This window comes from Poecilia reticulata, chromosome 21 (assembly GCF_904066995.2).
Source record: "Poecilia reticulata chromosome 21, P_reticulata-male-v2, whole genome shotgun sequence".
In the NCBI taxonomy this organism is placed as follows: domain Eukaryota; kingdom Metazoa; phylum Chordata; class Actinopteri; order Cyprinodontiformes; family Poeciliidae; genus Poecilia; species Poecilia reticulata.
Window position 1 is genome coordinate 647,896 of NC_088850.1, and position 11,796 is coordinate 659,691.

Below are 11,796 nucleotides of genomic sequence, written 5' to 3' on the forward strand. Positions count from 1 at the left end.
GCAGGAGGAGTTTAATAGGAGCTGCAGCAGGAGGAGTTTAATAGGAGCTGCAGCAGGAGGAGTTTAATAGGAGCTGCAGCAGGAGGAGTTTAATAGGAGCTGCAGCAGGAGGAGTTTAATAGGAGCTGCAGCAGGAGGAGTTTAATAGGAGCTGCAGCAGGAGGAGTTTAATAGGAGCTGCAGCAGGAGGAGTTTAATAGGAGCTGCAGCAGGAGGAGTTTAATAGGAGCTGCAGCAGGAGGAGTTTAATAGGAGCTGCAGCAGGAGGAGTTTAATAGGAGCTGCAGCAGGAGGAGTTTAATAGGAGCTGCAGCAGGAGGAGTTTAATAGGAGCTGCAGCAGGAGGAGTTTAATAGGAGCTGCAGCAGGAGGAGTTTAATAGGAGCTGCAGCAGGAGGAGTTTAATAAGGAGCTGCAGCAGGAGGAGTTTAATAAGGAGCTGCAGCAGGAGGAGTCTAATAAGGAGCTGCAGCAGGAGGCGTTAAATAAGGAGCTGCAGCAGGAGGCGTTAAATAAGGAGCTGCAGCAGGAGGCGTTTAATAGGAGCTGCAGCAGGAGGAGTTTAATAAGGAGCTGCAGCAGGAGGCGTTTAATAAGGAGCTGCAGCAGGAGGAGTTTAATAGGAGCTGCAGCAGGAGGCGTTTAATAAGGAGCTGCAGCAGGAGGAGTTTAATAGGAGCTGCAGCAGGAGGCGTTTAATAAGGAGCTGCAGCAGGAGGAGTTTAATAGGAGCTGCAGCAAGAGGCGTTTAATAGGAGCTGCAGCAGGAGGCGTTAAATAAGGAGCTGCAGCAGGAGGCGTTAAATAAGGAGCTGCAGCAGGAGGCGTTTAATAGGAGCTGCAGCAGGAGGAGTTTAATAGGAGCTGCAGCAGGAGGAGTTTAATAGGAGCTGCAGCAGGAGGCGTTTAATAAGGAGCTGCAGCAGGAGGCGTTTAATAGGAGCTGCAGCAGGAGGAGTTTAATAGGAGCTGCAGCAGGAGGAGTTTAATAAGGAGCTGCAGCAGGAGGAGTTTAATAGGAGCTGCAGCAGGAGGAGTTTAATAAGGAGCTGCAGCAGGAGGAGTTTAATAGGAGCTGCAGCAGGAGGCGTTTAATAAGGAGCTGCAGCAGGAGGAGTTTAATAGGAGCTGCAGCAGGAGGCGTTTAATAAGGAGCTGCAGCAGGAGGCGTTTAATAGGAGCTGCAGCAGGAGGAGTTTAATAGGAGCTGCAGCAGGAGGAGTTTAATAAGGAGCTGCAGCAGGAGGAGTTTAATAGGAGCTGCAGCAGGAGGAGTCTAATAAGGAGCTGCAGCAGGAGGCGTTTAATAGGAGCTGCAGCAGGAGGAGTTTAATAGGAGCTGCAGCAGGAGGCGTTTAATAAGGAGCTGCAGCAGGAGGCGTTTAATAAGGAGCTGCAGCAGGAGGAGTTTAATAAGGAGCTGCAGCAGGAGGCGTTTAATAAGGAGCTGCAGCAGGAGGAGTTTAATAGGAGCTGCAGCAGGAGGAGTTTAATAAGGAGCTGCAGCAGGAGGAGTCTAATAAGGAGCTGCAGCAGGAGGCGTTTAATAAGGAGCTGCAGCAGGAGGAGTTTAATAGGAGCTGCAGCAGGAGGAGTTTAATAGGAGCTGCAGCAGGAGGAGTTTAATAGGAGCTGCAGCAGGAGGCGTTTAATAAGGAGCTGCAGCAGGAGGCGTTTAATAGGAGCTGCAGCAGGAGGAGTTTAATAGGAGCTGCAGCAGGAGGCGTTTAATAAGGAGCTGCAGCAGGAGGAGTTTAATAGGAGCTGCAGCAGGAGGCGTTTAATAGGAGCTGCAGCAGGAGGCGTTTAATAAGGAGCTGCAGCAGGAGGAGTTTAATAAGGAGCTGCAGCAGCAGGAGTCTAATAAGGAGCTGCAGCAGGAGGCGTTAAATAAGGAGCTGCAGCAGGAGGAGTTTAATAGGAGCTGCAGCAGGAGGAGTTTAATAGGAGCTGCAGCAGGAGGCGTTTAATAAGGAGCTGCAGCAGGAGGCGTTTAATAGGAGCTGCAGCAGGAGGAGTTTAATAGGAGCTGCAGCAGGAGGCGTTTAATAAGGAGCTGCAGCAGGAGGAGTTTAATAAGGAGCTGCAGCAGGAGGCGTTTAATAAGGAGCTGCAGCAGGAGGAGTTTAATAGGAGCTGCAGCAGGAGGAGTTTAATAGGAGCTGCAGCAGGAGGCGTTTAATAGGAGCTGCAGCAGGAGGAGTTTAATAAGGAGCTGCAGCAGGAGGAGTTTAATAGGAGCTGCAGCAGGAGGAGTTTAATAGGAGCTGCAGCAGGAGGAGTTTAATAGGAGCTGCAGCAGGAGGCGTTGCACGTTTACTGGTTTTCTAAATCATGGTGTTTCTGCGTCAGGGTTTCACAAGGCTTGGCTCGCGCTGCACATTAGATCAGCCTGTTGCAGTTAACCAGCTGCTCGGCCTTCTGGAAGTTTCTTTCTGACTTTCCTCTGGTGAAAAGTGGGAAAATTCAGCCCAAAGTCGTCATCGTTAGCAGATCTGGGCCCACAGAGGCAGCAGCAGCAGCAACGTTCCTATAAACCAGCAGATCTGTAATGGTTTCCATTTCCACCAGGGCGTCAGAGCTGGACTCCAACAACAGCCTCAATCCTGACCTATGACCCCGCCGTGAGCGCCTGCAGCTGATTCAGAAACTGGCACCACTGGTTGGCAGAAAACCGTCTCTGATGACCAAGAACATTTGAGTTCTGTTGGGTCCAATCAGGAATATTACTGTACAGTTGGGTCCAGTTTGTTGGGAACCGCCTTGTGCTACCGTTAGCCTGAAGCTAGCATGAAACCAATTTCCTTCTGCTGTGGTTCCTCCTGCAGCGACAGGAACTGAATATTAAAGTAACATCAGGTTTGCTCCATGGTTAAAGAAAAAAGGTTCTGAGCTAATTAGGTCAGCTAGCTAAACCAGCTCAACAGCTTCGTCTCCTGCTAAAAGCTAAACGCATGTTAAAGTCAGTTAGCTGGTAGCTGCTAACAGAACCAAGATTTCAACTGGCATTGATACATTATTATGTTCTTGTTATTTTATTATTAATTAGCTGGTTAGATCAGTCAGCTAAACCAGTACAACAGCAGTTCTGGTAGTTAGTTTGTTTGGTTAGCTAAACAATTTGCTATGTTGTCTCTAACAGCTTTAAGTGTCTAAAAAAAGTTTAATGATTAAAAAGGCAACGTCTGGCAGTTAGCTTGTTAGGTCACCTAAACTAGTAAGTACAACATCATTACCTGGCTAGCTAGCTAACTAGAATAGCAACAAAATACTAGTAAATAGTCTAATTTCTGAAAACACGCTAGTTAGATCAACCGCTAAAAGTAAATGTTTTGTTGGTTATTGTTAATTTAAAGGTGCAAACATGGTTAGCTTAAGGCTAACTAAAGAGCTAGCTGCTAACAGTTTAAGCAGACTTTGATAAATGTTATTCTGGTAGTTAGCCGGGTAGGTTAGTCGGCTAAACTGTCAGCATCCCTTAGCTCTCTGTAGTTAGCTGACTTTGCTAACTGCTAACCTGCTGTTGAAATGGTTCAGATTGTAAACTAATCCAGGTTCTGATTAGAGCTAATGGCTAACTAGCTTCAGATATGCTACAGCTAGAAATAGAGTGTTGTGAATATTTATTCTTCATTTGTTTAGACGTTGGGCTGCTGAGTGGCTCTGCTGTAAAGCAGGAAGCGGATCAGAACTTACTGACTGGATCGGAGGAATCGGGTTTCCTGGTTCCTCTGGAGCTGCTGCTCGACTCGACTGGAAGAGAAACAGATCACAGAGTTCAGCCTCCATGTTCCAGCAGCAAACTGGGACCAGAGCTGACCTGAACTGGAGCATGGAGGAGGAACTGGGGCTTTTCCAGCGCCGTTAACTTTAACACCACTGGCTCTAAAAACCATTTACATTCATTTAACGTCTGCCTGGAATCAGATGGTTCAAATTCTTCTCCTGGAGTTTTCCGGCTCGGATCAGGAACAGTCGAACATTCCTCGGATCAGGAACAGTCGAACATTCCTCGGATCAGGAACAGTCGAACATTCCTCGGATCAGGAACAGTCGAACATTCCTCGGATCAGGAATGTTCGACTGTCTTACTAACATTCAGTAAACAAACATCGCTCAGTTTGTTCTCGTTGGTTAAGAACAACTGAAATCAGTCAAACTGATTCCTCTGTTTTAGCTTCTCACTGTGTGAACATAAGTGACAAACTAAAGGGGGGCCAGAGGGGCCCAGGGCCCCTGCAATGGGTCTGGCATAAAAACAACAGTTTTAGGAATTATATATAATACCAGAGGTTGAATTAACGGAATATTTTACGCATTTGACCGGTTATTTGTTTAAAATACGTGAAAATTTAAAGCCGTTGGTCATTTAGACAGGTTATAATTAACACCCCTGACTGGTTCACATGAGGAAACATTACAGACTTTATGCAAATCGTTCATGCAGAGGCAACTAAAATCAATCAAAGGTCCTTTCTGAATATCTTCTCATGGTCTCTGAACTAAATGCGTGTTTCTGACCGGAGCGGACGGCGTGTTGAGGCGTTACGGACCGGACGGTTCGGAGCGTCTGGTCAGGAGGAGCGTTAGAAACCTTTGGTAGAAACGGCGTTGAACTCGCGTCTCCATCACAGACCAGAGGAAACTAAAGACATGCAGCGTTGAGCTGATCCAGATTATCTGGAGGAAATAAAAGATGGCCGCCGCTGCAAAGGGTTAAACTTAACGCTCACTGAGGTTCTAACAGATGGAGCTGAAGACGCTGCGCTCCAGAAGGAGAGCGGCAGACGGAGCATCTGTCCGTTTCAGGGAAGCGAAACCACAAAAAACTAAAATAAATAAATGAATCCTGGTAAAAGCGGTAAAAAATAGATCCAGCTGACGATGAACCAGCAGGTTTCGCTGCAGATGCGACCAGGAGGAGTTTGTGAAGCTGAGTTCAGACAGCAGCGGGTGAAGTGATGTAATTTAAATGGAGCAATTTAACTTAATTTCAGTTATTATAAGTTACTGGGGCCTCAGTCAGTGGGTTTTGTCACAATAGAGAAAAAGTTAGATACGTTCATCTGCTGTATGCGTGACGATCAGGTTCAACTGGGTGAATATTTACTAAACCGCATGTGGCTAGTATCTGTATAACACATAATAAATACATTTATTACCTTAGAGTTTTTACTGGCCTGATCAGAGGGAATTAACTTTCTCCTAAAACCGTTTAGTAATAAAACCTGAGCTTTGGCACTTTGTCTAAAATAAAGACAAAGTTTGTGTTTAAACCAGAATCCAGGCTGACTCATCAGCCATCTTCCTGTTATGTCTCCCAGTTACTGCTGTCGGAGCGACCGGCTGCTGGAGCTCGGCTGGACGGCGCTCAGCTTTCCGCTGGGTGACTCACGTGTGAGCTGGCCAGAGACGGGCAGACTCTGCTGGGGCCCGGCGAACGCCACCATGGTGACCACATAGTCCACATCAGGACGCAGCTCTGAGATGGACGTCTTAGTCGCAGAGGCAGGCAGAGAAAGCTGTCTCGCCGCTTCGCCTGCAACAAAGCAGAGTCAGAAGGAAGCCATTAGGAAACTATGACATGACTTCATCTCTCCGAGAGTCAAAGCCGACTCCAAGTGCTGACCTGCAGCGCTGGAGGAGCCGAGGAAACAACAGTTTAATGAAAACTTTCCACATTAAAGCTTTAACTCCTTAATGCTCTCAAATCTGGCATGAAATGGTTGGTAACTGCTGCAGGAAAACATCTCCTGCCTCCAGGTAGAGAGGAGACGAGTCCTGGATTAGGAGCTGAAGGCTGGATGACAAACGGATGGAAGACATTTACAGGAATGTTGTTTTTCATCTCCGTCTCACGGTGGGTTCATGTTTTCCCTCAAACGTTTCCACGCAGCGCCAAGAAAACTTTCCAGAGCTTATCGGACCCTTCAGGCTCTACAGGCAGCCAGACGCTCAGATGGCTTTGGGGCAGAGCCCACAGCATAATGCTGCCACCACCGTGCTTCACAGCAGACCAGCTGCTAGCTGGCCAACAGGAAGGGTCTGTTCTGAAAGATTCAAAATGGCTGCCATTTTTAAAGATGGTTGTCAATACAAATGTGCCAATAGAATTCCCAGATTAATATTTTTGGTGTGACATCATAAATGATCAAACTCACTAAACTTGTATTTACTGATAATTTTTGTATTTTTCAAGATGGCTGCCATAGAAAATAAATTTTGCAGTAAAATATTAATGTGTTTGGTGTCAACTCATAAATTACATATTTTATTTTTGACCTTGTTTCTTTTTTGTTTTGTGAATATTTTTCAAAATGGCCGCCCTGGTTGTAATGGAGATTTTATGTGTTTGCACTAAAATCAGCAGCAGTTACTGACAGCGATGGGCACAGCTAGCCAAAACGTTAGCTTCACTAACCACTAATTCACTAAGCAAGAATCTTAGCCATGCTAATGCTAGACACATAAAAACACAATGGAAACCAGCAATAAACACATATAAAAAATTAGCAGAAGCTAATGCTAACCTGCTAAACACACATAAAACAATACTTTTTAGCTAGCAGTGTCCGCTACTGAGCTTCGTTTGATGAGTTTTATAGCAGAAAGTCTCAGAGATGTGATGAAGGTCACATGATCTGCTCAGGCATGCAGTGATGTCATCGTTACATCATCAGGAGCTCCTACCTGAGTCAGAGGTCACGTGTATCCTGTAGCCCTGTATCCTGCTGAGCGGCCGACTCCAGATCATCTGAACCGTGTTCTCATTTAAAATCTTAAACCTTAAATCGCTCGGCGCGTCCACTGTGGAGACAAAACGTTAGCGGTTAGCGGTTAGCGCTGCGGCTCAGAGGCACGCGGATAATCTGAAGGGCGGCCAACAGTCAACGCTTCCTGGAGGAAGTCAGAGCAGCTCACTGTTGGAGGAAACAGACGAACAGACAGAGAGACGACAAGAAGAAGAACCAAACCCAGAGGTGGTTCTGTTCTGGGAACACTGGGAACACTGGGAACACTGGGAACACTGGGAGAGTTCAGGATCTGACCAGGAAGGAAACAGTGACTGAAAACCTGAATCTGAACAAAGTTGATCTCAGTTCTTCAACCGATAAAAGTAAATCAATGAATTTAGACTTTAAAACATCTCATTAATGAAACTGCAAGGAATTATTTATTGTTGATTTTTTTCCTGAATTGTTTTATTTATTTTATCTCTAATGGATTATTAGAAAACAACAACAGCTTATGGTTCTAAGGCTCCAACTGAAATCAAAATCAGGTGTTTCTACCCAAACTTTGAAAGAAAAACCAGTGAAGCTGAAATAAGTGGAGCTGGTGGTGCTGATGGGAACCTAGTGAGCGATGCTACTGTGAAACTGGACCGGACAGGAACCATCACACCCAGCAGCAGAAATAAACCCAGTTCACACGAGTTCAGCTCAAAAACAGCAGAAATAATTTGGGTTATTAACTCGATCAAGAGAAAAAAATGGAGGCTTATTTTTTAAAGTCACATTATCTCCAAGTTATTCATTCATGTAAACATGTCACAGATTGCTAACTACATGCTAACTACATGTTCAATGAGCTAACTACATGTTTAACAAGCTAATTACATGTTTACATGCTAACTACATGTTTAATATGCTAACTACATGTCTAATAAGCTAACTACATGTTTAACAAGCTAACTATATGTTTACATGCTTACTACATGTTTAACATGCTAACTACATGTTTAATAAGCTAACTACATGTCTAATAAGCTAACTACATGTTTAACAAGCTAACTATATGTTTACATGCTTACTACATGTTTAACATGCTAACTACATGTTTAACATGCCAGCTACATGTTTAATAAGCTAACTACATGTTTAACATGCTAACTACATGTTTAGATGCTAACTACATATTTAACAAGCTAACTACATGTTTACATGCTAACTACATGTTTAACAAGCTAACTACATGTTTAACAAGCTAACTACATGTCTAATAAGCTAACTACATGTTTAACAAGCTAACTATATGTTTACATGCTAACTACATGTTTAACAAGCTAACTACCTGTTTAACAAGCTAACTACATGCTAACTACATGTTTAATAAGCTTACATGTTTAACATGTTAACTACATGCTTAACAAGCTAACTACATGTTTACATGCCAACTACATGTTTACATGCTAACTACATGTTTAATAAGCTAACTACATGTTTAACACGCTAACTACATGTTTAACATGCTAACTACATGTTTAATAAGCTAACTACATGTTTAACATGCTAACTGCATGTTTACATGCTAACTACATGTTTACATGCTAACTAATTTAGCTTCACGCTACATGTTTAGCTTGAGACGTGACATTTCGACATGAGTGAACAAAACGGTGATAGTATGATGTTGAACTGAAATTCCTTCCCTTTCCAGAGTCACTCAGTGCCTCAGGCTGCTGAACGTTTTCCTTCCCACCATGCGGCGGCGCCAGCGGACGCTCCCTGACCTCTGTCCAGTTCCTGGGTCGGATCGACCAGACGAACCGATCAGGGCTGATTATGCAATGGGTCGGTGACCTGGGTCTCTTCTGTCGCCTCCATTACAAACCTAAAAGACGCAGCAGTTCGTCTGACCCGCTGCGTCTTTTCTCCTTCTGCTCCACAGGATCTTAAACTGCTTCACCACAAACACCAGAACCGCCCAGATTCTCCCGCCACCAACCAGACACTTTATCAGGGCCACCTTGTTACGACCCGATTGGACTCAATCGGCCAGAACCTCAGGATCCACCGCATCCCAAAGGTTCTCTGCTGGATGAAGACCTGCCAACTGGAGAGACGTGTGAAGGTCCAGAAATCAGGTCCGGTTCCGGTCGCCATCTTCACCGGCAGACCCTCTGCCGTCTGATTGGCCGACTGACCGTTTGGTCTACAGGTGTACCTAATAAAGTGGCCAATGATTCGGTGAATTCAGTTTAAGAACCAAAGTTCTCAGCAGAGGAACCAGAGCAGCAGGACGACATGCAGGTACACGGAAAGTTGCTTTGGACAACTTGGAGCACAAAAAGAAAGTGTCCGTGTACAGAGGACGAGTGGACAGGGGGACGAGTGGACAGAGGACGAGTGGACAGGGGACGAGTGGACAGAGGACCAATGGACCTCAATATTTCACCATGATCCTCTTCAGGTTGGGGTGAGCGGAGCTGCCGACGCCTAACTAGCTAACTATCTAGCTAACTAACTAGCTAACTAACTAGCTAACTAACTAGCTAACTAGCTTCATGTCATCTGGATTAAAGCTTCATGCAAACAGACGCATCCAGAGGAACTGACCTTCTCTAAGCAGGACAAACGGTTCTGACTCCATGAACCGACTAAACGTTCACTGGACCTGGATAAAGAAGAACCTGATCTGGATGAACCCGAGCAGCTGGTTCTGGTTCTGGTTCTAGCTAGAGAGCAGAGAAGAGCCTAAACCACCAACCGGTCAGAGGGTTTGTGAAGAGAATCACCGTGAAATATCATCGTGAAGCCGAGACCCGGAGGCCGAGCCGCGGCTTGACCGGAAGACCACAGAACATCAGAGCTGGAGGGCCACCAACCTGGGGGGTCCGTCCCTGGGGCGGCGGGGGATGGCGGGGGGCCCGGGGCCTTCCGCTTCTCGACGGGTCCAGAAACTACCGGGGGAATCCGTCTCCACACGCTCACACCGAGCCTCACGCACAGTCGTACGCAGCCATCCAACAGGGGACATTCCATTGACTTCCATTCATTTCTACAGCCGAAACCTTACCCCTTTTCCTAACCCTAACCATCACATACTAACCCTAACCATCACATACTAACCCTAACCATCACATACTAACCCTAACAATCACATACTAACCCTAACCAAAAGTCAATTCACACCTTAATCCTAACTGTGACCCCTGACCCCAAAACAGGGTCATTTCCAAGGGGGGACCTAGAAAATGTCCCTCTTCAACGGTGAGTCCCCTGTTGGTGAGTGTAAAATGACACACATGTCCCCGTTGGATAGCTACGCATGAACACCTACACACACACGCCGAGCCTCACGCACACACACACACACACGCACACACACACGCACACACATACACATACACGCACACACACACGCACACACACGCACACACACGCCGAGCCTCACGCACACACACACACACACACACACACACACGCACACACACACACACACACACACAACCTGGAGCTTCTCCTGTTCCAGAGCGGTTGGCCTCTTCGTGACCCCGGAAGCGGCGCGGGGCCCTTTGGGGCCCCTTGCAGGAGAGGCTCTGACCTCTGACCTCAGAGCAGATCCAGGAAAATAAGCTGGAATCATATCTAGTCTTTTCCGTTCAGTGAGGAGGAGAGACGCTGGAGGAACCTTGGCCCCCTGGATCCAAGGGGCCTTCGCTCCTGGTTCACTGAACATTTACAATAGTTAGAGTTTAGGCTAGAGCGCCTCCTGCTGGGACAGGAACGAACTGCATCTGACACAAAGCCGCAGAAACAGAAAACAAATTCTGTCCTTTATAATGTAATAAAGTGTGTGATATTCTCCGGTGATTTATGGTTTTGAACGGCGCTGAAGTCATGATTTAGCGGCAACATCTGGTCTGAAAGCTGCGTCATAAATCTGACACATTTTTCAGATTCCTGCAAAAAGAAGCGAAACTGCGGACAGAAAATAATCCAACAAATCAAATCACAAACACGCGTTTTGGTTCTCAGAGTTTATTCAGGATTTACTGCTGGAGCAGAGAGGAGGAGGAGGAGGAGGAGGAAGGAAAGCAGGAGGAGGAGGAAGATGATGATGAAGCTTTACCTTGGTCCTGGGCCCGGGAGGCGGCCAGCAGCAGCAGCAGCAGCAGGACGCTCTTCATCTTCGGCTCCTCTTCCTCAGCTCAGCATGCGACGAGCTGCGAGGAGAAGATGATGAAGGTCAGAGAGGAAACCTGACAAAGAACCGATTAACCGAAAAGAAAAACACGTTTAAACATTAAATCACAAATCTAACATTCATCAAGTGAGGAAGCAGCTGGAGAAACTCTGCGCTCTTTCCCCCGGTCCGGTCCGGTCCGGTCCGGTTCGGTTCGGTTCTGATGCACAACTATCAGACACAAACGCAGTTTAACTCCTGCTTTTCCTGTTTTCACTGCGAACAGAGGAGATGTTTCCACTGGTGAGGAAAAAGGTGGAGCAGGTTTTGGCACCGCGGTGCGCAATTACGCACCGCGGTGCCAAAACCTGCTCCGCGCGCTAAGCAGCAGAAAATGTTTCTCCAAACGAAGCAGAAACCGGACCGACCTGCGCGGGAAGCTGCTGGTTCTGCTCTGGAAACGGGAGGAAAGCCTCGGGCTGGTCCGGTCCGGTCCGGTTCGGGGTCTCCGTGGGTTCTGTGGCTTCCCAGACGCGTCGGGGAGCCTCTTCCAAGTGGGGAGGGTTTCCACGCGGCCCGCTACTTAACAGGGGGGCTGCTCCCAGCACTCCCAGCACTCCCAGCGCTTACGACACAGCCGGGCCAGAAAGTGGTGCGTAACTCTGAGGGCTGGCACGCGCACGGAAACTTTTCCATATTTCTGCATTCCTTTCCAATGATGGAGGAGCGCGCGGCTGCAGATGGAGACGGCGGCGCAGCATGCCGGGAAGGGAAGGAGCAGAAGACTGTCTGGAAGACTGTCTGGAAAACTGTCTGGAAAACTGTCTGGAAAACTGGGAAAGTTTTCCCGTTTTTACGCGTCTTTCTGGATCATCTGCAGGTTTCAAA

At 46.8% G+C, this 11,796-nt stretch overlaps 1 protein-coding gene and 1 long non-coding RNA gene across 7 annotated transcripts in view; one reads left to right on the forward strand and one right to left on the reverse strand.

Annotated features, from left to right (window-relative positions):
- col12a1b (collagen, type XII, alpha 1b) overlaps positions 1-11,642 on the reverse strand; it is a 104,175-nt gene extending 92,533 nt beyond the window's left edge. Inside the window, exons 1-5 of one of the 6 annotated variants that reach the window (XM_081602127.1) lie at positions 11,337-11,642; positions 10,855-10,948; positions 6,691-6,807; positions 5,396-5,539; positions 3,697-3,753 (exon numbers count right to left, since the gene is read on the reverse strand). In XM_081602127.1, the coding sequence (XP_081458253.1) occupies positions 3,697-3,753; positions 5,396-5,539; positions 6,691-6,807; positions 10,855-10,912 (376 nt within the window). In that variant the 5' untranslated portion in view covers positions 10,913-10,948; positions 11,337-11,642. The remainder of the gene's footprint in view (positions 1-3,696; positions 3,754-5,395; positions 5,540-6,690; positions 6,808-10,854; positions 10,949-11,336) is intronic. The other 5 variants (XM_081602126.1, XM_081602125.1, XM_081602123.1 and 2 more) reach the window with 5 other exon arrangements.
- LOC103457045 (uncharacterized) lies at positions 8,282-8,970 on the forward strand. The gene is made up of 2 exons (XR_532362.2): positions 8,282-8,573; positions 8,671-8,970. It is a non-coding gene; the product is annotated as an uncharacterized LOC103457045 (long non-coding RNA).
- Positions 11,643-11,796: the final 154 nt, after the last annotated feature.